Source organism: Python bivittatus, unplaced genomic scaffold (genome assembly GCF_059951505.1).
Source record: "Python bivittatus isolate LINGU-HERP-01145 unplaced genomic scaffold, Pbiv_v1 ctg000530_np1212, whole genome shotgun sequence".
NCBI classification, from domain to species: domain Eukaryota; kingdom Metazoa; phylum Chordata; class Lepidosauria; order Squamata; family Pythonidae; genus Python; species Python bivittatus.
The window spans coordinates 920623-947597 of NW_028277085.1; the positions used below are offsets into that span (position 1 = coordinate 920623).

Genomic DNA, 26975 nt, shown 5'->3' on the forward strand with positions numbered 1-26975 from the left:
TGCAGGTGGCTGCCGTGCGGGAAGGAATGTCCTGGATCATCCCGGTCCCCTTGCTGTCTCTTCTGACTGCCAAGCAGTTGGAGCAGATGGTCTGCGGCATGCCAGAGATCTCCGTGGACGTCCTGAAGAAGGTGGTGCGGTACCGAGAGGTCGACGAGCAGCACCAGCTCGTTCAGTGGTTCTGGCACACCCTGGAAGAGTTTTCCAACGAGGAGCGAGTCCTTTTCATGAGGTTTGTGTCCGGAAGATCTCGCCTGCCAGCGAACACAGCGGATATTTCTCAGCGGTTCCAAATCATGAAGGTCGATAGGGTAAGGTGCCACTTCTCCTCTTCCCGATCGCTTTCCAGTCTGATCAGCCTGCCGAGAGAGGCCAGGAGTCCAGAGAGCCCATCTCCCTGGCCGCTGCAGTGAAGGTGGCCGTGGGGGCAGCTCTGGCTTCAGTCCTCCTGCCTGGCTTCCTAAGCGCCGGCCCCGAAGGGACGGTTCCTGGGCAGCCAAGCAGACGGCGAGCCCTCTTTTGCCCACGGGGGCCAGGCTCTGCCGTTTAGGCCGCCCCGGCGAGGGGCGGGAGGCGTTGCAGAGCGCGGCAGGCTGGGCGGGAGAGGCGAGGGTCTTCGTGGCTGCGAGCCCTGCCCAGGGAGGAGGCAGGTCCCCAAGCAACGAGAGACGTTGAGCCACGGAAAGGCTTTGTGAATCCCTCCACCCTGAAGGGTGAAGCTCAGCCACGGGGTTTCAGCTTGAGTCGCAATGGCGTGGCAACAAATGCTCCTCCCAAAACGGGGTGGGACCCTTGAAGAGAAGAGCTGCCTCTGAGCTGCGGAGAGACGCGCTGGGAAATCCGTTTTGGTTCCGGGTTCATTTAGCCGGAGGAATTTAAAACTCCATCGGGCACGTCGGAACTGAAAGGCGTCCCTGGGCTAGCTTGTTAAACTGGGAACCCTGAGTTTGGCAAAAGCCCCCTGCCGCCCCCTTCCCAAGGTCTGGGAGGCCTGGGGCAGGCAGAGGCCCCCGGCCCCTTCCGCTCGACGACGAGCCCGGCCTAACCCCGCGGCCTCTCTCTCCCCGCCAGCCTTACGACAGCCTGCCTACCTCACAGACTTGCTTCTTTCAACTGCGTCTCCCACCCTACTCCAGTCAGCTCGTCATGGCGGAGCGTCTGCGCTATGCAATCAACAATTGCAGGTCTATCGATATGGACAATTATATGCTGTCCCGAAACGTGGACAACGCCGAGGGCTCGGACACAGACTATTAACTGTGGACAAAACTCCTCTCTCTCTCTCTCTCTCCCTCTCTCTCTCTCGCGCGCGCAAAGAACGCCCACGCCGGATTTCAGTGCTGACATGGTTTTACAGTAAAGGTAGATGTTTTAGGAACATAAACAGTGGCCACCCTTTTAGTTACTCTAAATGTAACAAAATTTAGATGTGTTTATTTTTTGTGACTGTAAGCAAAAAATGCAAAAAAGTGAGATCGGTAAAGTTTTCCCCCCTCCCCTTATTTTTGTTCACTTTTGATAAGTTTGCATGGAGCCTTTCTGGTGCACTTTTTACTTTGTTGGGAATGGTACCTTTCCCTTTCCCAGTGACTCTGAAGAGCTGTACATTGTGTATAATTGTTCATTAGAAAGGACAGTTTTACATGAATATTCATATATTTATTTTTGTTTTAATTTGAAATGCCTGTGCAGGGTTCCTTATGCAAAGAAAATAAAGCAGATTCAAGAACTGAAGAGTAGTTCTCTTCTTTAACGTTGTCTAATGATTAATTCAGTCTTTTTTTTATTTGTCTTGTTTTTAATTTCTACAACGTTCCTGACTTTTGTTGTTGTTGTTTTTGCTCACAATTGCCAAGATGAAACTGACATTTATGTGTTTTATGTGTTCTATGGTTTTTATATTTTTAAAGCTGCACTGGGGTGGCATTTAATTTCGTTGTACGAGAAGTACAATGACAATAAAGATTACTTTGACTTGAGACACTGAAGGCAATCAAATCTCATAAGTAGGTAGAAGGGGAACGGAGGGAAGGGAAGGAAAAAAGAAAGAAGGAAGGAAGGAAGGAAGGAAGGAAGGAAGGAAGGAAGGAAGGAAGGAAGGAAGGAAGGAAGGAAGGAAGGAAGGAAGGAAGAAGACAGAAGGAAAGAATTCTTCTTTCTCTTTTCTCATGCTGGTCTTGCAAAGTTTTGTTATAAAAGGTAGGACAGAAAGCTTAATGAGGGTTGTTTTTTCTTTCAGGGTATGAATTGGGCCCTTGCCATTCTGAGAATTAGTTCTGCCTAACTGCAATTAAGATGCATTATTTTATTTATAATAAATAACAATTTAGAGAACTACACACATGGAAAAACTAAGTCAGTATGAGTCAAGATACACAGTTCTTGGTTATTTGTTAAGATTTTAGTTGTGTTAAAAATCTAGCATGCTTAACTAAAGGAGTATCTGTAAAGGGAAGGATGGATGGTTTATCACAGAGTTACTTTTTAATTTAGAAACTCCATGTCACAAAACAACCCCTGCTAGTTTGAGAAATGGAACAGACCACAATAGTTCATCAAATGGTCCAGTAAAAGGACAGCCCAAAGTTTTGTGGGCAAACTGCCAGATCTTTGGGAGATCAGCTCTGCCACTTCCACGGCGGGCTTGAGTAGAATAACTTCCTGTTCTCCTGTTTTTACCTCTCTTTCAATGGACGCAGCCACTCGAGCTGCGCGCAGAAAGCGCCGAGCAGAATAAAACCCCGAACGTGGCCGCTTGCCTAACTAGTGCCAGAGCACTCTCTTCAACCCTTTTTCCAAGGCCCAGCCGCCTGGCCTTTTGTCTGGAATCATGTTTGCACTTCTTTCCGCATTGAGAGTCAGTGACGGGCGCATCTTCCGGACTTGCTGCACCCCGGCTGCTGTTACGTTTCTGCAAAAGTCCACGTGCAGCGTCTGCAAGGAGGCAGCGTGGAGAGTCACTGCTTCCAGAGTCCGGTCGGTGATCAGGACACAGTTCTCCAGCTGGAGGCTCCTAAGGCAGGGGCAGCTCTTGAGGAGCAGCATAATGGAATCGTCCGTGACATGGCCGCATCCGGACAGCTTCAGAGACTGCAGGCTCAGGCACCTGAAAGCGGGAGTGCCGTGGGTTAGAAAGGATGGGGAGAGGCTATCTGGACCGAAGGCCGACCAGCGGCATCTGCCCTCCTCCGTCGACTTCAGATCAATTGTCCCTCAGCCCCACCCAGCACACACACACGCACTGCTTTTAAGAATCGTTCCGAATACTGCAAAGCAAATGGTAGTTATGCCTAGCTAGAGAGGGATGGTAAAGCTTGAACAGAGAGCAAGAATTTCTTATTCTGCGTTCAGAGCCTCCTAAGCCTTTCCATTTTAGTAAGAACTACAATGGTCGCATAGCGAATTTTAAATTAAGCAGGAGGGCAATAGATTGGCAGATGTGCTTCATGTTTCAGCTCCTCTTGGAGTAGTTTGTCCTGCTCCAGGCCGTCAAAGATCAAGCACATTCAGCTACCTCTAAAGACTATATGCAAACCAGAACCAAAACAAGCAAAGTGGTTCTTTTGCACTGAATAAGGCAGTCTTTTTTTTCTTTCAATGGACAGAATTGATTGCAGATTACAATTGCCTTTTATGATTCAGTGTCTGTCCATCGCCCCGATATTTGTATTTTGCTTAAATAGCAATGTTCGGTTTTTTAAAACAAAATGAATGAAATGCTGAAAAATTACTTTTATGGTACTTTTAAATTCCTTGTAATAAAAAATAGGGTTTTTTTCTCCCTCGGGATGAACACACGGAAGATCGATAGCTTCGGCATTTGTTTTGCAGGGTGGTTTTGCAGCTGTCTTGGTCAGACCAGTGAAATAGTTAACGTTTAGGCCCCAAAGTGAGGGAGCAGGAGGGGGGGAATGACTAAGATCACATGTTTCAGCTGGCGGGGAGAGTCTCCATTGGAAAAACGCTTGGAATGCCTGAGCGCCGGCAGTGGCAGAACAGCAGTGCCCTCGCAGCCCAGAATAAGCCTGTTGGGAAGCGGAAAGGCTCGAATTGATTTTCCACTTTTAACAATCACTGGGGGGGGGGGGGGGGAAGCTTTCCTAGGGGGCAAAAGTATTTAAGGCACATGTATAAATAAAACGGCTTTCACTCCATTTCTTGGGAGGCAGCAAACGCCATTCCCATAAGAGGGCATAATCTAGGCTAGACCCACCTAGCAAGCAAGACCCGAAGAATTTTTCTTACCTGTTGGAAACGTGGAGTAAAAAATCATTCACCACATGCTCATGTAGGCTGCAGATGTTCCTCTGCAAGTCGTTCTTCATCCAGTCCTCAACATTGCACACTTTGACTTGGCTCGAATGCCAGCAGATTGAGAGGTGGCGCAAGGCTGGTCCCAGGACAAAGTTCCCCTTTGTCAGTTCGGCCAGAGAACGGAAGTGCAGCAGGGGCCACAGCGAGGGGTCCCGGAAGACCCGGAGCAGCCTGCGGCACGTCTGGGCCAAACTCTTCCTGCTGCTTTTGTCCAGGAAGGAGAAAATGTGCAGCAGGCATTCCCAATTCAGCTCTGTTAAGCGCATTGCCCTCCAGTGCCTGCAGAGCAAACGCAGCACACTCCAGCAACAGGGCACTGGGCTTAATCAGCTTCCAAAAGGCTCCAGATCCCTTGCACAAATATGGTGTGGAATGGGAGTTATTTTTGGCTCCCAGCTGGGAGAGGAGTTTCAAAGAGGACAAGGCAGCAGCCTCCCGTTCGTCTCCCTACGGAGTCAGTTACTACAGGGGTAGCAAAAAGGCCTGGTTTCGTCCACTCTTGGCTTTAAAGGGCCCGAGCCGCTTGGTACGTTAGACCTGGATTGGCAAGTTCGGCAAGAACCTGTTGGCTTCACCTCCTGCGAGCGCAGCCCCTCACCCAGAGCCCTTGTATGTGGTCCCCTTCCACAGGGATGGGCTGAATCTCGCGCTCGGGAGAAGCCATGCCCTCGACAGGAAGGGGGGGGCGTCACGCGCTGCAGCCCACGGGACAGCCCTTGGCTTCAAAGTGCTCCCACACCTGGCAGCTCTTCCCGGCAGGTGCAGCAGGAAGACCCCTTTTGCCCCAGGGCTCAACCCAGCCCGCGCCCCAGGCCCTGCACGAAGCCTGCAGCAAAGGCCTCCTTGCGAGCCCTCTTTGGCTCCCACGCCGAGTGGCTGCTTCCCCAGAGCCAGGGGCCCCTCCACTGGCAATGCTCACAAAGAGCACCCTCAACACCCATCCGTGGCTGAGCAACGCACAGCTGAGCTCTTCTGGGACTCCAGGCGGAGGGTGCATTCTGTTCACGTGTGTGTGTGTGTGGGTGGTGGGGGGGTAGGCTGGCTTTCAGCCTGCCTATGCCCTAAACCAAAGCAGCTCCGCAGCTCAGAAAGAGTGAAACGTCAAGCCTGCCAGCCGTGCAAATGCAGCACAAATCAGGGCTGGACGAGTTCCGGCCTCCAACGAAGCAGAGGTGCCCAGTTCCTGCCCCGAGAGCGCCCCGAAGCCAGGCCGAGGCTCAATTCCTCCCAGCCCAAGAGAAGACACGGCGTCAGAGACAGCGTTGAAAGGAATATATTTTATGAGACAGCTTGAACCATGGTCAAGATCACGCGACAAACGCGCTGATGACAATCACATTTATACATGAAAGTGTAATGGCCAACAAAGACGCCCACGGACTGCACACAAGCCCAAGGGCCCGCTGGCACACCCCGGAACCAGAGAGGGTCCCCTCTGCGAAGGCCGAGCGCTCAACAAGCACGGTCCGGCTCCTGCACGGGGCCCTTCTGGATGGCTCTTCGGGGACCACCAATCTCGAGGCGGAGCCCCTTTGTGATGGAAACACTGTGGCTCCAGCGGACCCCGTGGAGGAAGCAGCTCTGGGGCGGTTCAGACGACAACAGCTATGGTGGGCAAGGAGGGCGAGGCTGGGCATCTCCGTCACCACCCGCATATTCCTTGCCAAGGCCCCTCGCGGGCCCAGCAGAGCTGCGGTGGCCGAGATAAAAGTCCCACCCCGTGAGAAGAGGGTTCACCAAGAGGGGTGACAATGCAATACTCTTTCAGGCTGGGCTGGTTCGGTCCCTCTGACCCAACTCACTGAGTAGAATCCAGCGGATAAGGAAATCTCCACCAGGAAGAGAAATCGATCGCGTTGCCACAACTCGCCGATTATCTGTCCGTTTGCAACTCTGCAGGCCAGGTGGGAGGTAAATGAGGCAAGGCTTCCCTTGTCCCTGCAGGGGGAGCCTCCTGAGCCCCCAAAACACACAGCCTCTCATTTCAGCCGCCCTCCCCCCCCGAGGGAAGAGTGGCACTGCAGCACGGGGAAACGGGACGGCATTCTTTTTCCGCTGCTCTTGTGGCCCAAACTACTGAGAAAGGCACATTGACATCACCTGCTGACCCTCTGCCCTTGATTAATTCCACGGGGCGCAGCTCACAGCTGGGAGGCCCAGGAGAGCTGACCGCCCAGTTAAGCCCCGGCCTGACCTGAAGGAGAAACCCGGAGTCCCCGCAGCCGCCTCCTTGAGCAGCGGCCTGCCACGGGACTGCCAATTCTCTGCAGCCTCCCTGGGATTGCACGGCACGCAGATGGGGGCACGCAAGGCGCCAAGCGTTTCCTCTTCAGCTGGCAGAGCTGCAAGAGAGCCCCCTGGCGGACAAAAGCCTGCAGGTCAGCCAAAGGAAGAAAAAGTCTGGAAAACGGTCCAACTGGCTGCCAGGAACCACAACATGGGAATGGGAGGTTACAGCTCAGAAGAGGGAATCCGGTTTGGACCTTCTCCAGCTGCGAGTCTGGGCTTTCTTTTCTCACGGACCAACCCAATTTTGTTTATACGTGCCTGTGCGGAGGAGGGGGCAGTTGCCAGCGAGTTTCTACAACTATCCACGATTTGGCAGAATTTGGCTTCCTCTGCCCAACGCACTGCTGGAAAACCACCGGGCTCTGTGGCCCCACATTTTTATGCCTGTCTTTCTTGCCTCTGCCAGGAAAGGAGCCGGGGAGGCTTCTCCAGGCAGGAACCTATGCAGAGCCGGCCATTCCTCCTCTGCTCGGGGCAGGGTGGGGGGCATCACGCTCCTGCTTCAGCATATACCAAATCCAGGCTGCCATTCCCCTCTTTAAGCGGCACACCTCGTGCGCACACCCAGCCCTTGCCCCCTTCCCTGTTTTTGGACTTTCCTGCGTCTCCTCCCATCCCTTACTTGAACTGAAGAGTTCTGGAGAATTAAAAGTTTATACACACATTTGGCTGATTTGAACAAAATGTAATGCCAACTACTGAATGGACATGAATTCTTTTACCTGGACCAAACTGACAGCTTTAAAAAAAAACCTCTTCCATGAAGGATTAAGAAAAGCAGAGACTGAAAAGTCATCTTCCAAACCTGCCCAAATTCTTCCCTTCCAAATCTCTTCTTTACAGTCTCAACGGTCTATGATTGTAGCTTCGTGATCTAAGCGTAAAACACTTAATACTGTACTTTCCATTTTTCTTCCGAATAATCACAAGGCAGGAGGTCAGACAGTGACATTCATGGAGTGATTCTATACACTGGGCTAGTGAAATGACTAGCAAATCCTGAATTCTGATTTTTGGTACCTTAATTGCAGCAGAATAGTAATTTTCCATATTCATATAAAGGATTTTTTAAAAAGAGTTTCTATTACAAACAATGCAGCCATCTACTGAAGTACAATCTACAGACTAAAAAACAGCCTTCAGAGAAACGAAAATAGCAGCAGTCGCATGGCCTGTTTAATGCAGCCCCATTTAGTCCCTTGAAAAAGAAAAGATCCCAAAGTCTGTCCGTGTGTCCCACGTGCAGGTTCTGCTCAGCAGGGCAAGTCGCCAATCCTAAGAGAGGGACAGCCGAGAGCTGCCAGCGTTTCATAACAGAGCACGCCACCGTGCTTATCAAAAGGATTCAAGTTTCCCTCCTGTAAATCTGCCTTTAGAAAGCAAACTGGAACATTGATATAGGTAAGTCAAACATAAAAGTTGCTCTTGAAACTATATATAAAATTTGAGTTTAAGCAGCACTTCAGTATCTGCTGAGGTTTTGCCTTTTTTCTGGTATAACTAACCACAAAGTTAGCTAGTGTCCATTTTTTAATAAATCAAATGCTACTACCGACAATGTAAAACTAGAACCCACAAAATTTTTTTGAAAAGTGCACAATGAAATCAAGAGTCTCGGATCAAGTATCTGTGGAGAACTGGAAATGTTTTGTCCATGGGACTTGATATGCACAGGGCAGACAGAGGTATTAAAGTTTCTCGGATCCAGACTTGGTCTGCCGGTCAACGTAGAAGAGGATATAGGCCTTGGCTTTCAGTACGGTCTCCTCGTCCGTCAGCGTTACCGTGCTGTCGTTGAAATGGAACCAGCGCCCTTCGTGAGTCGCGTAAGCGGTGTAATGTCCAGAACCAACCCTGAAAATGCCAGCACACGCAACATGAAAGGAGACGCCCCTTTTTCTGTTTCCAAAGCCAGCGAGCAGCTCAAGAGGACAGCGTCGCCCGAAGGCTGTCCGGGAGCAGCCGTGCACCTCTCGTGGCCTCGGCAGCCTTTCCGCAAAGCAAGCCCACGCAAGATGGCGCCCCTCGAGCCGAGCCACACGGTATTCAAGGGCTTCCGACTGCTTAATCCTGCCAGTTTAACGGCCACTTTTTCCGAGAGAAATCCCGCCTGTTCACAGAGAAGGCCACCCGAGGATGGCCGTTCTGGGGAGGGAGGGCAGGCCACGGGAGAGCCACCCTAGCTCCCGAGCGCTCTGCAGGGGCTTGGACCACAGCCCTGCCTGCCGTTGGAGGAGCGGATGCTTCCGTCTGGCCCCCATCGTGATTCAATTCATGCCAGTTTTTCAGACCGATGCCCCTGAGACCCAGACCCTTCCAAGTACTCACCCTGAACCATGGTGCACAACCACGGCCGCGAGGTCGTACAGGCAGCTGTCTGGGCCACTGTTTTCAGGCTGCACAGGGGGATAGGAAGCAAAAGAAACTGAGTGCGCCTGAAGCCGCGGTCTTTTCCCCACCTCTTCTTCCCAGGCCACGTCCCATACCTCTAGCAAGTAGCACTTCATGTCTAGGCCTCGCAGAGGGAACTCGACAAAGGTGTCCACTTTGTTCCTCAGGTACGCCGTCCAGTGGAAGCGTTTCAGGTGCAGGCACAGCACCTGGGCATTAAAGGGAACACACAAGCACAAAACCCTGAATGGGTCAGTTTGTGAAAACCCTAAAATCAAAGCACAGTTTGGCAGCAGCTTTAGACAGAGGAGCACAAATTATTCTATGAAAAAATAAAACAATTTCACAATAACAGCAATTATTTATCTAAAATATTTATATACTGCTTCCTATTAAATCTCAAAGCAGTTTACAGAAGCTCACAGACCTAGCAACAATTCAGTGCAAAGTAAGTACCTGAGTACATGTCCTTTAGATGCCAGAGATGTTCACTCTCAGATTTTAAGACACCATATGAAACACGCCCCCCCCCCCAAAATAGTTTTCATGCCTGGGTCACCTCCACAACGTTCACTAGAAGACAGCACTGGGACCCTACAGCTTTTATTTGTATACCAAAAAAATCCCACAACTTCCACTGAGGGGAACTCACTTTTGGTAGCTTCTGCATCCAGAACTTCTTGGTGGACTTTTGCTTCTTCTTACATTTGTGACACATGTAGAGCTCTGAGTCATCAAGTTCTTCCAGGTCTGTGAAGCTACGGAGACAATCTAGAGCGGAGTTCAATTTACACGGTTAGTCCTAGCTATCACTTGCACCTGCAACAGTTCGATAAAAAAAGAATAATTACAGAGACGGAAGAGCAACTTTCTAAAAACCTACCCCGCAACGTACATATTGGTCCATTCTCTTGGTTCTTGCTACGTTTATTCCGGAACTGACTTGGAATATCTAGTGAAAGGTCTAAAAAACATAGAGTTTTTAGAGTTATAGATTAGATTCTGATGTGACCAGTGTTACAAAGGGAAACATTCTTCAAATACTTTCAAGGTGGGTATATTTTAAACCTCTTACCTAGGAATGGATCAAACTTTCTGGATTCAGTTCCACATATCAAGCAGTTGACTTCATTCTGAAGAACACCTCCAAAGATGGTTGTAACCACGGTAGAAGTGCCATTACTGAAGAAAAGGTGGGGGCAGGAATGTCAGGACAGCAGGTTCTGTAGCTGTGGCTTATGCTAGGACCCTCCAATTATCGTATTTCTATTCAGGCATTTCATTTCTGAACAAAAGCAACCCACGGGGTAGACAGAGGCGGGAGATGGGTGCTAAGCCACCACCCTGCCCTTTGCTGCCCTGCTCCAATAGCCAGGAGGCTACTCACCGAGGCTAGCCACACAGGATGCCCTGCCATCATTGACATGCCTCTCTCACGGGAGACACCACGCAATGAAGATCACCCAAGTCCCCAAGTCCTAACCCTTGTTCTCCTCACAAGGAGCGCCAAAGCCAATGTCAACCATCAGAAGTTCTTGTCTAACAACATAACTGCCACCCAGTTTTGTTCCACAAGAAAGAAACTCGATTAAGGAACAGCCTTTTCAGTGAGAATTTGCACGCTCTGACAAACCTTTTTAGAATTTTTTTTAACTTAAATTTTATTCTTTAGCTGGACTGCATGAAACTAAGGTTGCAAAAGAACTCAGACTTACACGCAGCATCTACTGCCAGCAGTGAGACCAGGATTCTCTTGGACAAGGACTGGGTGGGCAGCACCGTTGAAGCCTTCTTGGAGTTCCAGATGGAGGTGGTCCAAGAGGTAGCGCATGAACTCGTGGGCATCTTGCTGCTGGTATCCCCTTAACATAAACAAATCCAGGAATATATAGACTGATCACCAACTTCTATGAACACTGCACATGGGGAAGGTGGAAAGGACAAGCTCAAGAATGCATGCTGTCTGAACTAAAAAGGAAACTGCTTCTTAAATCATCAGACCACATGGAGGACTTAATTTATAAAGCCTGACTTGAGGAAGTCCTTTGCTACCCAATGCAAGAATCTTTCTCATATGCAAACTCAGAAGTTCAAACTTTAGGGCAGTTTGGGATATCCATGTGCGTGTGTGCAGGTCACACACACACACACACACACACAGAGTATCTACGTATGTGAGCACAGCCCCTCAGGAAACCAAGGAGCTTCTCCACACCCAAGTCTCACGCTGGCTGGAAGGGAAAAAGTCTAACAGTAATCAGAAAACAAAAAGACGAATGAATGTTGCTCTTCAAGGCCAACCAGGAGGTGGAGATGTTTTATTCAGGCAGAGTAAAAATGGATCAGCAGTTACCAAGGACTCTAAGAACACCTTGTTTTACTTAATCCAGACATCTTACTTTCAAGATAGAGAAAGGTTCGTTTAAACAAGGACAATTTCTCGCAGAAGACATCCTTCTTGAGGTACTGTACTGAGATGTTTTTATTATCCTTAAGTTTGCAATGCATTGGGTTTTTAAAAATTAACCCAATCACATACTCTCTACCCCAGCATCCACTTCTCCCTCACTCCCCCAGGCCAGATGCCACATTTTTGGATGAAAATGCCTGCCTCTGCTCACAGTGACGGCAACAGTGTTGTGACTACCGTCACAAACGGGAGCACAGCAAAAGAAACGTGCCCGGGCGAGGGTGGCAGGCTGCCCCACCCATGAACCAGCAAGGCAGAAGCGCCACTACTACACGTGGCACCTCTCTGCCTTTGGAGCATCGCCGCCAGTGCAGAGACGCATCTAGAGCACCGAGATGACCAGGCTGCACCAATTCCATTTTCGGCAGCATTTTCCAAGCCTCCATTCCTTTTCAGAGAGGTTCATGCCCACGCTTTCTATTCTTTCAGCTGGCATTAAAAACACAACAGCCGTATTTGCTTCACCGGGTTTTCTGAGCACAAGCTGACCAGTTTTTACATTCCGTACAAATCCTCATCCGTCACCACATCCTGGGCGCGTCTTTTACATAAAGCTGCAATGCCAGAAGCTGGAGCTGAAAGTTCCAGGGAATCTGTGGGACTTGCGGCCAAGCGAACCAAGCTGGGCGGCAGGGCACCGAGGACTTCAAAGGACTGCCAGACCACCTGCCGGGCCGTCCTGGGACGTGCCATACACTGGAGCCACTTTCCCCAAGAGGACGCCCTCCAGAATTCAAGCGGTCCTCACCCAAGCCCTGGCAAGGCGACCAGCTAGGGAAGGCAGGTCTGGGCTCTGAGGTGGTAGGCTTGGCAATGGTTAGGGCTCACAATGCCCCAGATACAGCTCCCCCCACCTCCTGCAAGGGAGCATCCCACACGTCTCCTTTTGCTCTGGGGCAGACAAGGTCACCTTGGCCTTTGTAACCACATGCACGGAAGTGCAGTTCAGTTCCTCTCTCCAAATCCCTCACACACATTTTGCACATCCTCAGGAGCCAACATCATCAAAGAACGTGTCCTTCTCCCACTTTTGGTTAAGCACAGAGGAACCCACAGTGCTGAAAATCTGCTAGAACAAGTTTGGGGGTCAGACTCTCGCTTCACCCTCAAACAGTCTGGGAGGGGATTCCTGTCACAGGACTGGAGAAAGCAAGATCAGGGTTTTGCTCTCCACCTGAAACGACTGATGCTAAACTTCCTTGATTCTCCCTGGGGAAATGCGCAAGGGGCAAGTGGGAGAGGAGGCTAAGGGCCGCCGCCTTCTCCCTGTTGGGTCTCTTGTATCACAGGTGTCCAGAGCATCTTTTCAGCACTGCTAGAGGCATTAACACATCAACAGAACATCTTTACTACCTGAAAACATGGAGCAACTTACCTTTCTGCACAATTAATCCTAATAGAGTTCAGTGCTCCTTTGAAAGAGGTTCAGGGGCCAAGACAGGGAGACCTTGGAGAGGAATGACACTTGGATTTACTGGCGTGAACTATTAATCTCTTTGACAGCCTGGGTGGAAAATGCTTCCTGCACACAAGAATCATTCTCTTTGCAGCCCTTACTCAGAGTTACAATGACAGAATCTAGTTTAATATGGAGAGAATCAAGGAAGTTTTGCCCAGTATGTTTTGCTTCAGCCTTTCTAAGCAACATTCCTGCCCAAGCAGAGCTCCGGGGTTTGCTGGGATTCTCAGCCACACTGCATGACTAAGAAACGTGGTAGGTCTTAGCACCACTAAACCTCAGAGACAAGGAAAATACTCTTAGCACTGCTCCTTCTGTTTTGGGGAAGAGTCAAAGCCCTCTGGCACACAGCAGGCATCCTTCTGAAGACCAAGCCGCCCTCCAAACAAGGTCAAAGGACACGGTTGGCCAACACAAGCCTGTTCCTTTCAGAGAAAGTAACTGATTCCTAATGAAGGTTTCTCCAGAAACATACAGGACTCACCTAAAGTTGGGCATGATTTTCCAAACAACATAAAACAAGGATTCGGGGCTGAATGCTGTTTGACTTCCTTGCCACAAAGCACACAGTGTCTTCCGAAACTCTTCCACCAAGGAACTGGAGAAGGAAAACAGTATTTATTCTTAGAAAGAAAACAGGCTATAAATGAACACTCCCACTACATTTGTGAACAACTAACCACTGAGGGGGGTTTAGCCTACAGTTATGGTGCCACTGATTCCAAATATCAAATAACCGAAACCCCTCTCTCTGCTAGTCATGTCAGCACGCGCTAGCTTCTTCTGGGATCCTCTGCTTCGGGGTCAACCACTCACACGCTACTATCTCCTTGGCTCCGCGTGTGGTACGTTCGCCGGCCTGCAGTCTTCCCGTTCCGAAGTTCCACCGCTGGCAGTTCCTTGAAGTAACAGCAGAACTGTGGAATGTTGCTGTGGGAAGAAGGACGTGTCAGCCAGACGCGCCGGAAAGAAGCTGGAGGGCGACTGTTTTCTTTGGCAGTCCCTCAGCAATCAGGAGAGACTTGATTTAAAATAATAACACCACCACCTTCGATGCTCTAAAATTGCATGCGGCATTCCTGCACATTAATGCACTTGAAAGGGAACCTGCATAATAGAGTTCTGTATGGCAGGATCCTGCCGGAATAACTACGCCACTAAAGCAGATGCAACCAGACGCAAAAGTGGAACCCCGGAGTTTCTGGAGGTAGATGAAGAGACTCTTGCGTGGAATCCACTACATTACTGTGATCCACGGCATGCACAAAAATTGAGCCCCTAGGCCCCTTGGGGGAAATGCCCCGTTCCCAAATGAGAGGTACCTGAGGGACTGAAGGATGGCATTCATGAAACACGTGTTCCCCAAATTCCGAAGACCTGTTGCGCACAAGCTGGCGGGGCTCCCCTGCGAACCATGGAGATCACCATGAATTGACATACAATAAACCACCAATTTTCTCCAACCTACCTTCTCCTTCTAAAGGAACGTGATGTCATGACACAAAACAGATTCCTAAACCCACTTCTAAAATATTAGGGTAAGTGTTTAATTATTGTTAGTCAATTACAGAGAATTTAGAGCACAGAAAACAACAATTTTAATTCATGTCTTAGAATGTTCATAGAATACCCTGAAATCGCACAAAATCAGTCAGCGCGTTCCCGTGTTTCTAGAATTCCCCGACGCCCCAGCATTCTTCCATGGGAAAATTCAGATCCCGCTCTGGACACACACCAAGTCCTTCTCCCGGCTATTGCAGGAAGGACCCAACAGCAGTGGGCTCTAGCAAGCTGCTTGTGAGCTGGAAGCCAGGACCCTCCGCAGGCCTGGTTCATGGCTTTGGGCAAACCTTCGCACTTGCTTAGGGCAGGACCCCACAGGAACTGCCAGGCTAGTTTACGCCAGGCTGAATAAAATGGCAACTAATTATTTGGCCTGTTGGCACAAATCCAGTAGACTTTTCTCAGCTGAAAGCGAATTATTCAGAACCTTTAACGTTCAGAATTGGTCACTGAGCGCCGCCAACACTGAAAATGTCACTCAAAGGGCCAGCAGGCAAGAACCAATTAAGAGTTAAAGTCCAAGATGTTTTTGGGGAAAAGAGCTTCACTGATCAACGAGATGTGCTCCAAAGCTACTGCTTGAAAGTTGAGGGCATATAAACAAGGAGAGCATACTTACATTTATTTTTAATAACTTGCTGTTTACAGAGGCACTTTCAAGAAGTTTTCTTTTCCTATGTCGGTCTACTGTAAAACCTGAGCTGTGGGAAGGAATAAACTGATGTTTTGAGACATACTTAACACCACAAAGAGAGCGCATGACAAACAAACCCAGCCACAATATATACCACTTAAGGCATGAAGGAGTATACGCATCTTATAAATAAATAAATGTTTCAAAATTGCCTATTATACCCGGAACGTTCCTTTACCCACAGAGAGACTCATCCTCGGCTACAAAGGTATCACACAATTACAGTTTCAAAACAAATTTCTGTATTCCCTAGAGAACAGCCTCAACCCCAATTCTACTTTCAGTAGCATGTTATCAGATAATATCTTCATTAATCTGGTGAACACGCTCAAGTTTACCCTAAAACCTGTGACCTAAAGCAACAAACCGTTTTCTGAATCAAAGGCCATTCCACAGACAATTCCCAGGAGACTTGAAGTGCCATTTATGCTCCCTCAAGCCAACCACCCAGAACCTTACAAACGGCTTTGGTTTGGGGCCTGCTCTCCAACCAAAGATATTCTGGCTTCTGAGCCCTTCTAGGATAACGGCTACTCAGCATTCTCGGGGCATAACCCAGGCAGAAACCCGTGCTACAAATGGCTACACCTCCGAGAAAGTAACTGCCGCCCCACATTCATTTCAGTGAGGCCTCCTAGAACAATTCTCCCAAATGTGCCCCTATGGAAATTGGTGGAGGGCACATATAGACTTACAGTGCATACATACAATTCACAAGGAGAGGCTGCTAAAAAGAAACACTATCGCCGTGTCCACCTTCAGACAAAGACAGGCCAGGCCACTTACTTTTCCAAGTTTTGTAGATGCTCTCGGACTTTCTGTACCAGGCCTAGCTTGGTGTCATTGACTACGAAGTCATCACAACGATAACTGTGAAGAAAATGTACAACGGTCACAGGACTGGCCGCCCATCAGCACCGCTGACTCCCTGGCCCCAGGCAGAAGAGGACCAAAAGACCAGTATCACTTCCTGCCCCCTTCAAGAGGGACGAAAGCATCCTGCCTTTTAAGACAGAGCCACAAAATGCTGAAACAGAAGAAGGAAAACACAATAGTGTGGATTTAGCTACCCACCCTCTTCCTCCAGGACACCGAGCAGAGCTTCTCCCCATCCCAAATTCTTTTCCAACCAATTCTGTGGCTCCTGGCCAAGCTCAGTCCTCAGAGATCCTCCTTGGTCTTTCTGCCAGTCTAATGCCGTCATCGCTTCCGCATGACCAGCCCCAACTGACGGGTCACTCAATGACTCATCTGGGCTCAGCTTTTACCAGGCTGACTTTCCGCTGTACCACAATACGTGCCACAGCGGTGGGACCCCATAAGCTGATCGGCTCGATTCAGCAACCAAGGCAACCGAGGAAGCGTGAGTTGTGGACTTACAAAACATTTCCCACTTGCAATCCTCAAAGATTATGCAATGTGGACAAGATGCAGAATGTCCTCTCAATATAACAAGTGTTCCCTTTTTCTAGTTGCGGCCAAATGTTTTCCTTCTCACTTTATTTTTAGCATCTTGCTTTTCAGACTTGCATCTTTTGATTCCTAATTACTGCCTAAAATAGGTATAAACCCCACACTGGGGACCAAATACTTGGCACAGAAAAATGAAATTTATGCAAGAACCCTGTTAACAGAGTTGACCTTTGTAGTCTTTAATTTACAGGGCCAAGTAATGCTTCTACTTCAATAATTTTGGTAAAGACATCATCCATGCCAGGAGTAAGGAACTGGCTTAGTGTTGAAGGAAGCATCAGAAAGACATCGTGAGCTGCAAAATGAAGGCTCAGTTGTACATTTTAGAAGACTGGAACATTAAGGTAACAAAGCAAAGGCGTGAAAGAGAAAGAAACTCTTCATAGTTATTTAACAGAAGGGGAATTCCTTTCTTTGCATGCTTTCCCAAAACTCTGAATCTGTAATCTTTGAAATTAAAGTAAATGTGGAATGGCCATGTTTCAAATCAACTCTTTATCCAGTTAATTTAAGAAAGACTTCAAGCAATGAGAATGTAACAGCATTGGGTTCAGACATAATAGCAAACCACAATCCTATATGGAGCCTCCGTCCTCTTCCCTTTATTGTTTATGTTTGGTAAACCACCATTTTCTGTTATAGTCAAACAATAACCATAACAGACCTTCGCTCTGCAAACCAGGATCAGATGCTGATTTGAACTGAGCTGTATCTTGCTGTCATCCTTCAAAGGCTTTATCTGTTAAACTGAACTTTAGAAAGCCTGCTTCCCGGAGTTGGCATTTGGGGCTCAGGGTCAAACAAAACCCCGTATGAAAGAGTTACAGAATTTCAGTGAACTGGACAGAACGTCCTTCAGGCCGAAGACGCTCTCGTTTACCCGCCCTGAGCACCAAGAGGTTCAGACAGACGTACAAACAAGGAGCGACCAAACGCCTCAACCTGAGGGGTGAGCTGGGAGCCACCTTGGCCTTTCCATGACATGGCCTCTGCTACAGCACCATCTCAATCTCCACCCGCCACTTTATATAGATGTGGTGGCTGCCAACAGAAACATAAAAACGAACTTACCAGTAGGTACTGTAACTGCTGCAATCCATGCACACTGTATGTTGAAATTTTTCTTGCTTTTCTGCTTTCTTAGGGTTCATTAAAGAAACCTGAGCATCTTCGTAATGCTTCTTTGCATGGCCATTTACATACCTTGAAGGGTCAAAAAAGAAAAAAAAAAAGAGATTTTAGAAGCCTTCCTTCCTTCCCTAACTAGTAAACAGGCTTCAAGGCAACTGCATTAGCTCCCGTTTATTATCGCCCAATTTGTCTCAGATTTAAAGCACCACAACTCAGCAGATTTAGAAACACTCCAACAGGTTCAAAACCTTGGACATGTATAAGTAATGCAGAGATCAGAATGGTTTTTTGGTCAGTTTTGCTGGGTTTATAACCCTGCTGTTCATCCAAACAAAGGAATTTCAAATGTTCTAATAAAAGCTGACAGATTATTTTATCTCTCCCATTTTAGATGACATCCCAAGTATCTTCACCTCACTATGCCCTCAGGAGTATGCAAATGGGTTTCTGTTTTTAAGCAGCCACACAAAGCAGCAGGAACAACTGTAGGTGTCCGTCCTACCCCGAGCAGGACAGCCTCATGGAGACCGGCCACTCCTTGACCAAACCCTCCAACAGTTCTACCAAATGTGGACAACAACGTGCTCTTAAATCTTACTGCACCTTATCCTTATTTACTAGACAACTCTGAAGCAACGGACATGACTACAGTTGGAATCTCGGCCAGCATTCCCCAGAGGTGCTTATGGGCCAAACTGTAGGAGTTTTAGTCTGAACAGATGTGGGAGCAAGAGAGTGGGGACAGCTGGTCTATGCCAAAGTCAGGCCAGCTGGTCCTTCTCGAGATGTTGTTGTCCCAGGCAACAAAACAGAGGGGAGATCAGGAAAATAGCACCCCTGGGAGGCTGTGTCCTGCACTCACCTTCCGCAGTGGACACTTGAGCAAGTCAGGCAGATCCAAGGACTTTTGTTAGAGCGGCACACTATCGGCAGGAAAAAGTCAGACAAAAAATCAGTTACACAAGCTGATGCTTTATTACATTACTCACAAAACAAGTTTTACTGCATCAGCTGCTCCAGAAAACTAGTGGGGAAAAACCCATCATAATAACAGCCATGCTGTATGAATAGTTTAAAATTAAATATTTAGTACTTATATAAGCAGGAAGGTGGGATATAAATTTAATACATTTTCACCATATGAAATGTTTTCAATTGCACATTCCTCTCCTTCATCACATGTTAACCAGTTGCGCTTGATGTATTTAATACCTAGCATTATGTTCAAAATAAAATAAAATAAAACCACCTGCAATAGAAACAATTTCACTGGATGGATTATGAATTAGGTGAGTCAAAGTGGTTACTGTGCCAAATTCACCAGTGGAACCCTAGTCACAACTGATCAACCCGAGCATATAAAAAGTGGGATGACCTTCTACTTCACTAGGGTCTGGTATCAACAACCTGCAGAGCATGAGGAAGATTCCACAGCTAATCGGGCAACCAATATATTGGGAAGGCAGAGGGAAAAAATCAGCCTCTCAAGCCACACAACAGCCCTTTGACTACCATCCACCTGGTGAAGGCAGACAGGACCCATGAACGGTTGGCTAAATTTCACTAAACCTCTTTGAACAAAGCCCTTGGCCATAGCTTCTGCCACTGTAGCTTAAAACCTAAAACATGAGGCTTGATTTGAAAGGCTGAAACAACAAGACAAGGGTTAACTTGTCTTCTAAGCACATCTGTCTCTAAGTGCAGAACACCCCCAACCCTGAAGTTAATTACAATTTGTCAGTTCTTATATATCGCCAAACTGTAGTCAAACTCCATTAACATGGTGCACTGGAAAAAAGATATAATAGAAAGCAGTTTTCAGAGAGAACCCAGTGCAGATATCCTTCAAGTCTGTCTGAACTCTACAGCAGTAAGTTCTTATTAAGTCTAAGTATTTTCAGAACAGCATCAAATACTTGTCTAGGAGGGATGTGGTAAAAAAAAAAATCTGTGATGGTGTAAGGAAGCCTGGAGTCACATCCTTCTTTTCAGCAACTTCCTGTTAACTGAGTAATTCAGAAACTATACTTTCTATTGCATAATAGGAGAAAAACAATGCCACTGTTTAGAATATAAGAATTTGAAGTGCCCAAATGTTCGCTTATTATTTGCAATTAGCCAGACCGTTCCTTGTAAAGGATTAAAGTATGCTGCCCTATAAATAAGTAACATTTAGCTTTCAAGCACTGCGCCATGCTTGAGAGTGCTGCATCTGGCCCAGAATCCCTTCGAGCGCAGAACAAGGTAGGTAGGCCTTGTTTTAGGCACCCTGCAAAGTGGGTGTCGGGCGAGTACAGACTCGGGGTTCAGTTCAGCTTCACTATCTGTAGCAAGGCCTGCTCTCCAAGCCCCCATCTTATCCCACAGACTCAAGCCTCTAAGACTGTGGTACAGTAAAACAATATGCCAACTGCAAAAGCACTCAGTCATTAGTCCAGAGGTGACGCCCAAGGCAGCTTTAAAAAGCCTGTCTCTAAAGGGTGTTTAAGCAAAGTCATCATAATCTGAAAAAGCATTAGCTTAAAGCTGCAGCTAAAAATACTCGGTGCTCCTCTGACTCCCGGCTCCTTGCAGCTCCTCCCTGCCCAGGCCCACCAGACGTCCTTTGGCCTTTCCCCTTTGCCCTCTCTTCTCCAACTCTTTGCTCCCAGTGCCACTGAGCCGTCCGAAAAAGCTGCTTTTCTGCCGTCCCAGTCAGTCTGGACTGAGCTGACACAGAGCAACAGGGCCAGCTGTCAGGAGTCAGAGCCATCCTGTGTGGGCAGCCCCACGCAACTGATCGACAGTCCCCCAGCGGTAGGGAGCCCAGACCCGCTTTCTCAGGAGTGGCCCCACCCCTGGAACAGCCTCCTTGCTGAGGTTATTGGCCCTTCAGAAACTGGAGAAAAATGGGATTGTCCTGGCATCTGGCGATTCAAGAGCGGTCTCCATCCACATGGATTTCTTTCTTATTTTTGCTTGTGTTTTTCTTCTTGTTACAGCATGTGACGTGCACGCTTTTATTGTTGTAAATGTATTGTGGCACATGTAAACATAAATGCATAAATGGACCAAGACCCCGAAGTGAACCTTGCTGAAGGTACATGCTGGGGAATGTAGCTTCTCCTTCTGGAAATCTGGTTTATTCTAAGAAACGTTCTTTCTGGGACTGTAGGGATTAGTAAGATCTACTGACACCAAGAAACGGTAACAGCAGCATTTCCAGGGAATGGACCCAGCTGAAATGAACAGGAACACTTATGCAACAGAACCAGGGAGATTTTTAAAAACAACACTGTGTTTTTCTTTTTAAAAATATGTTGAAGCGCTTAAATTATCAAACCATTTTCACTCTCATCTGCACCAAACTGAAACCCAACGGTATCCACTAAATATTTACGAGCCAGTCTGGAGACCTGGTTTCCATCCAGCCAACTCCGACTGAACAAGAGTAAAGAAAACTATTTCCCATTTTTGGGGAGGGAAGAGCTCCTGCGGGACTCCACAATCCCTTACCCGGAACTGTGGCCGGCTGCTCATTTTTCAGCACTTGTTGCAATATCGCTGGTAAGTAACACCAAATGGGATGCCTGTTGATTTTGAGTGGTTATTTAATTCAACAAGCTGAGTATTTCAAAGCCCAAGGAACCAAGGCCAAGGCCCTCTGATCTTCAGGCCCAACCAGCCACAAAGAAGTCTGAAGCCTCCCCTGGGATGTGAGTCGGAGTCCCCCTCGCTCTTCTGCATGTAATCTTCACGGTGGAGGAGCTTCACCAGCATCTAAGTGCCTGTGAGTCATCTCCAACCCGAGGCCAAATGATAGCTTGGCTGCTCAGCCTCCCACATTCTCGGCTTTCTGGGTTCCTCTTCTGATTTGAGATAACCCTAACCGACCAACATATCCTAAACAGGCAAACTGCCGGGCCATGAAAGAGAGAAGCCCTTGGGACTGGGTACCTCTTCGTGTTGGGGGCTAGTTTGCATTTGGGGTGCTGGGTGCTTTGTGGAGGACCTGGCTTTGGGGATATTATTTCTGCTGCAGTGAAAGTTTATGACAACCACAGATGGGGGTGGCAGTTTCTGTTCTGCGCCTGGTGTTGCCTACAGTTCTGTCCTTTGCTCAGTTTTTACACTGCATTTATTTTTAAGCATCCTGAGAAATAAACATAATGTCTCCTTCGAGTACAGCTCAACTCCTGGAGACTCCACAACCATGTCCATAATTTTCTTGAATTTATTTGCCTTTGCCTCCTTCTAGATGTGTTTTATTTGGTTTCTATTTCCTGAGTGATCTCCCATCCAAGTACTGGCCAGGACTGACCCTGCTTAGCTTTCTGAAAGCCAAACAAGGATCATGAACTCACTTGTTCTTTATTGCACGGACAAATTCATCTGCACAAAATTCCAAGTACTACTAATGTGAAACACTGAAACTCAATGCCACAGTATTGCAAACTAAATCCTTAGGCCTAAAACATAGCTTTTCCTTAGCTATGCTTCACAGCTTCTGATAAACTGCTGTGTATAATTGCTATGCTTCAGTCTCCATCTAAGACAAAAACCTTGCCCAGAATGTAATTTGATCTATAATTTTAGTACTGTTTACTGTTTTGTAGTGATTTGTACTGCATTAACCAAGTATATTCAATTTTAAGTTCAACAGAGATAATCCTATGTTCTGTGTTCTTGTAGCTCTTTTATCTTTCTTACTTATACCTTTTTCATTTATACTCTTTCAAAATATTGAAAAGTATATTGTTTAAAAAAATAATGTAATCAATAATTCTCATACCCCGTTTGTGGGAATTTTGATTAGCTTCCCTACAGTTAATTCTGCTGCTGACAAAATGAACCCTTAATTACTGACCATTCAGCTAGGACGTGGTAGTTTGCCCTTAAGGATCCGGCCACTGGCTGCAGGTTTTTCAGCTTAAGGGGACAATTCCACTGCCCCTTAGAAACAGTTTCCTGTTGCATAAAATACAATCTAATGTGTTAAATGTGTTAAGACCCGCTGTGTTTTTTCAAAGAACAACTAACCTCTGCTGCCATAATCCACCCAACTGTTGAGAAAGGGACAGTCTGTGGACAACAGTTGCACAAGTGAACCTAGAAGTCTGCCATTTTATAGAGATTCACACTTCTCTGCGGTTATCCAATCCTTGACAGTAAAACAACAGAGCCATCTTAGTTACCCTGTTTGAATTATGTGGATTTGTAGGGACAAAATGCCAGCCCCACCAAATCGCATCAAGCAGGCCCATCCAGCAAGGCAGAATCAAAGGACTATTTGGATTAAAGCAGTGCCCGGCTGAAATCTTTTCGCTGATAGTACTGATGAAGTCAAGCTATACAAAACCTTTCCTTACAAAGCCCTCAACACCATACGAAAAAGCCACACGATATCTTAGCGAAGAGAAAGCATGTGCGAATTAAATGGCGGCATAAGAACACGTCCTCCAACCTGGCATCATCCGGAACTGCTACACCTGAGGACATCGATGCAGAGAGCGAGCAGGACCAACCTGTGGTTCCGCAGGGAAGGATTCCTGGGGCTCACTGCCCTACTCCAGGGTGCCTTGTGGGCGAATACTATTTCCAACCAGTAACCGCTCCCTCCAGGGAGGGCTCTACAGCTGGAGTGCAGAAGCCAGCAATTTGAACAGGCCAGAGCAGAATTGCTGGCTTCAGACTCTAATATCTGATCCAGAATTACCACAGGCCGTGCCTTGGATGATGATCCATTCCCTTTGCTCAGTTTGGATAATTGTACTCAGCCTTTGGACTCAGCCCTGCCATTTCCTTCGCCATCACTGTAATTTGTTTGGTTTTTGTGCTGGGCAAACAAGACGGCACACAAACTGGGCAGGAGCAGCAGCAATAGACTGCCCACTCTTGGCTCTGCTAGCACATACTGAGAAGGAAAGCATGTGCCACTTCCTTGTGGCACACCTCTGAAGTATTTCCCCAAGAATAAAATGCTGACCGAGGCAAACATGGCCCCAGCAGCCAGAAAAGAGGCACCTGCACAACATTTCTTATGCTGTGCCGCCACCAATGCCACTTCTGCCTTGGAAGGTGGCAAGGTATGGCCCTTGCGCCAGTATGGCCATGCCAGGGAAAATGTGCCCACTGCTAGAAGAATGGCATGGCTTATTCAACCATCCACAGATGCAATCCCAGATAGCGTTAGCTCTCCCAAAAGGAGGCACCCTCTCCCCAATTGCTATGACTCCGTGGGCTGGGAAAAGCACTCTGTGTCCCTGCCCTTTTCTTTGCAGAGGTTCCCCACCTGCCTGCTTCACCTGAGATGGAAGACGACACTGCAGGGTTCGCCAGATGATGAGCATCCTTTATTTATTTATTTATTTATTTATTTATTTATTCAGTCAGTCAGTCAGTCAGTCAGTCAGTCAGTCAGTCTCAGGAGACAATTATTGTGATCCTGGGTGGAAACTCTAAACTAGGCAAACATTATTAGCTGCCAAGAGAGCAATTAAGGTCAATGTGTAACCAAATGAGGGCTGCATTCATCCACACTGTAAAGGAGACAGGACAAAGGTGAAGTTCAGGTGCTTTCTTATTCCAAATATAATGAATTAAGAAGTCATCCTGAAAACAACTTAACCTTTGGGGCAAAAAAATTTACATGTGAAACAACAGTCAGAAATGCCACATTACAAAAATCTTTGTCTAGGTCTTCTTACTGTGAATAGTGGAAATTTCTGGGTGCTCATCTACAGCTATTGGGGGAGGGCATTCAAGAAAGACCAACAAGCTCCAGAACTGACGGCCACAATCCGCTAATAATTTTAGCTTTTCTTTGCTACATGGATACAACAACTAGCATAGTACTTCCATTACTGCTGTCCTAGATTTATAAATGAAGGTTGCAACTGTGACCAAGTAAGTTTGGGAATAAGGAAACCTAAATAGGAGCTGCCTCTCAGCCAGCGGGACGGAAGAGTGGCTTAGAGCTCTCTATCGATGGTCCGGTAACAGCTTCATCTCCGCAGGTAGCAGCACCTGGGTGGCCTTTTCTGGGCTGGGAAGCTATGCAGGTCCGGCCTGCCCAGTCAGCACCAGCGTGGGAGACAGCGAGGGAATCACCGGGCCGTAGGGCTGGACTACAGAAAGTCCCAGGAGGTGGCAGCGGCAAGCCGCTTCAGTACTGCTGCCAAGAAAACTACATGGATGTATCCATAAAGTCACCCGCAGAGACTTCTTTAAAAAAATATATATTTACTTCATTAAAAGTTCGTGCCTGGGCCAAGACAGACAATTCTTAAGCTACCTCAATGGAGATCATCACGGCCAGCAATGGGCCCAATTAAATCCATCTCTTAACATTTTTACAGCTCAGCAAAACCACTCCAAGGGTTTGACATTTATACAGCAGCAAGTTTTTTTTAATCCATCAATTATAATGCAATACAGCTTCTCTGCATTAGAAAAACATCCTTGTATTGTTTGTCATCAGAGCAAGCAAAATATCCAGGAATTTCACTCACTGTATTCCTTTCTTGCGGAACAAATGAGAGGGTTTTCAAAGAAGAGTTGTGAAATTTCACTTTAAAATGTCCCAAACGTAAGGGAAAATAGGAAGTTTATTCATTCTGGCCCAGAGGTAGTCACGGCATCATGCTATGAAACTACTTAAAGGGCCACTAAAAGTACACAAATTGTTCAACAATTGTTTAGACAGTCCAAGGCAAGTTTAAATAAAATCTTGGATTTTATCTAAATGTTGATTATTGCAAAAGTTGTTATGAAGGAGACCTTAATAAGGATTCTCAAAATGGACGGGGTTGAGATATTAGACATGTTATATTATTTGTCTATTCATTACTTGCCTTAATCCCCAGGAACTCTAGGCAGTGTATACAATGCAAAACAGAGTATCAAAATACATAACAATACAAAGAACAAACAGTAAATGGTAGCGCGACGATTAAAATGCGCTGATTATTTTCACCCTTACTAAAAAGCTGGTTTCCAGCAGACGACAGCTATTTTTGGCCCACTGTTTGCTTCAATGCACTTCCTATTATCTCCGTGCAAAACAGTATAAGGTTTACCAGCATTAACCCGTTAACCGGTCCGGCTGTTCCGCCTTACGACGTCTACCAGCCCAACGCCGACATCCCTCTGCTTGACGCTGCCCGCCGCGATTTGCAAGGGAGAAGTGAAAACCGGCCCAGCGGCTATCCGCGCACTTTGCGGTCTGAGCCGCGAGTCGGAGGGTCGCTGCGCGCTCCGCCCTCGGCTTCCCGCCGCGGCATCCACCGAGCCCGGCAGACCCAGCGCGGAGCTTCAAGCGGGGCAAAGCGGGAAGCCGCCGGGGGCGTCGGGAGCGCAGGCGCCCTCCCAGCGCCGGCAGCGCAGTCGCGGCCTCTCCTTCAGCCGAGGGCCGCCGCCGCCGCCGGGCCGGGCCGGGCCGGGCCGGGCCGGGCCCGCTCGGGGGCCCGCTGCGCGCAGGACGCCTCGCCGACGGCACAACCGGCGCCCAGCCCGGCCCAGCGCGGCCGAGGCGCGAGGTCACAGAGGCCAAGGGCTTCGGGGCGCGGCCCCCCAGGCAGCAGCCCCCGCCCGGACCCTCCCGCTGGCCAAGCCCGCGCTTCCCCACCTCGGCGACGGGAAGGCTGGACGGGCGGACTCCAACTCCCAGAATTCCCCGGCCGGCGAAGCCGGGCGGAGAGCTCTGGGAGTTGAAGTCCGCCCATCCCCGAGCTGCCCGGGGACCGCGGCCGGCCAGCCGGCCGGCTGCCCTGCCCGGAGGGGCCCCCGAGCCCCGCTCTCCTCCGGGAGGCGGAGGGGCCCGAGGCCCCCTCAGCGAGGACCCCCGGGCGCCTCGCCGAGGCGCCGAGCAGCCACGTTTCCTCCAGCAGGGGCCGGGGCCGGAACAAAGCCGGCGCCCGCTCGGCGGCCTCCCCCGGCAACGGGCCCTTCGCGGCAGGGCCGCCCCCGAGCACGAGGCGCCCCCCCGGGAGGCCGCGGGTCACGACGACGGCCCGGGCGCCGGACTCACCGCTGCAGCACCACGAGGAGGGCGAGCCCTGCGGGAACTTGGCCGAGTCGGGCGCGAGGCAGACGCTGGCGCCCAGGTGCGGGCACTCCATGGCGGCGGCGGCGGCGGCGGTGCCCGCCGGCCTGCTCGCTCCTCGCCCTGCGTCGGCGCCGCGCGCACGCCGACGCACCGCGCCTGCGCCTGC

General features: G+C 48.6%; 3 protein-coding genes across 8 annotated transcripts in view; 1 reads left to right on the plus strand and 2 right to left on the minus strand.

The window, feature by feature from the left end:
* The window catches only part of HERC1 (HECT and RLD domain containing E3 ubiquitin protein ligase family member 1), a 69359-nt gene extending 67625 nt beyond the window's left edge, over positions 1–1734 (plus strand). For all 5 annotated transcript variants that reach the window (XM_088148264.1, XM_088148265.1, XM_088148266.1 and 2 more), the window contains exons 77-78: positions 6–311; positions 1072–1734. In XM_088148264.1, coding sequence (XP_088004390.1) covers positions 6–311; positions 1072–1257 — 492 coding nt within the window. In that variant the 3' untranslated portion in view covers positions 1258–1734. The remainder of the gene's footprint in view (positions 1–5; positions 312–1071) is intronic.
* Positions 1735–2460: 726 nt separating this feature from the next.
* Positions 2461–4642, minus strand: FBXL22 (F-box and leucine rich repeat protein 22). The gene is made up of 2 exons (XM_007424401.3): positions 4246–4642; positions 2461–3106 (listed from the first exon to the last, which is right to left on the minus strand). The coding sequence occupies exons 1-2, from the start codon at positions 4578–4580 to the stop codon at positions 2764–2766; spliced, it is 678 nt and encodes a 225-aa protein (XP_007424463.2). The 5' UTR covers positions 4581–4642; the 3' UTR covers positions 2461–2763.
* Positions 4643–5577: 935 nt separating this feature from the next.
* USP3 (ubiquitin specific peptidase 3) lies at positions 5578–26951 on the minus strand. Of its 2 annotated transcripts, none has more exons than XM_088148275.1 (15): positions 26792–26951; positions 18647–18707; positions 17725–17856; positions 15967–16050; positions 15106–15187; positions 14246–14328; positions 13740–13853; positions 13408–13521; positions 10710–10856; positions 10070–10176; positions 9878–9958; positions 9647–9765; positions 9090–9203; positions 8932–8999; positions 5578–8457 (listed from the first exon to the last, which is right to left on the minus strand). In XM_088148275.1, the coding sequence occupies exons 1-15, from the start codon at positions 26880–26882 to the stop codon at positions 8292–8294; spliced, it is 1563 nt and encodes a 520-aa protein (XP_088004401.1). In that variant the 5' UTR covers positions 26883–26951; the 3' UTR covers positions 5578–8291. The 2 variants fall into 2 exon arrangements, with proteins under 2 accessions (XP_088004401.1, XP_025019966.1); XM_025164198.2 differs by lacking the exon at positions 26792–26951 and adding an exon at positions 25842–26320.
* Between the last annotated feature and the right edge of the window lie 24 nt (positions 26952–26975).

Excerpts from the sequence above, each read along its gene's own strand:
- FBXL22 (XM_007424401.3), bottom strand. The coding sequence starts at position 4,580 with ATGCGCTTAACAGAGCTGAATTGGGAATGCCTGCTGCACATTTTCTCC. Across the intron at positions 3,107-4,245 it reads TTACTCCACGTTTCCAACAG|GTGCCTGAGCCTGCAGTCTC; the intron begins GTAAGAAAAATT and ends TCCCGCTTTCAG.
- USP3 (XM_088148275.1), bottom strand. The coding sequence starts at position 26,882 with ATGGAGTGCCCGCACCTGGGCGCCAGCGTCTGCCTCGCGCCCGACTCG. Across the intron at positions 18,708-26,791 it reads CTCCTCGTGGTGCTGCAGCG|TGTGCCGCTCTAACAAAAGT; the intron begins GTGAGTCCGGCG and ends TCCTGCCGATAG. Across the intron at positions 8,458-8,931 it reads GTTGTGCACCATGGTTCAGG|GGTTGGTTCTGGACATTACA; the intron begins GTGAGTACTTGG and ends TGGCATTTTCAG.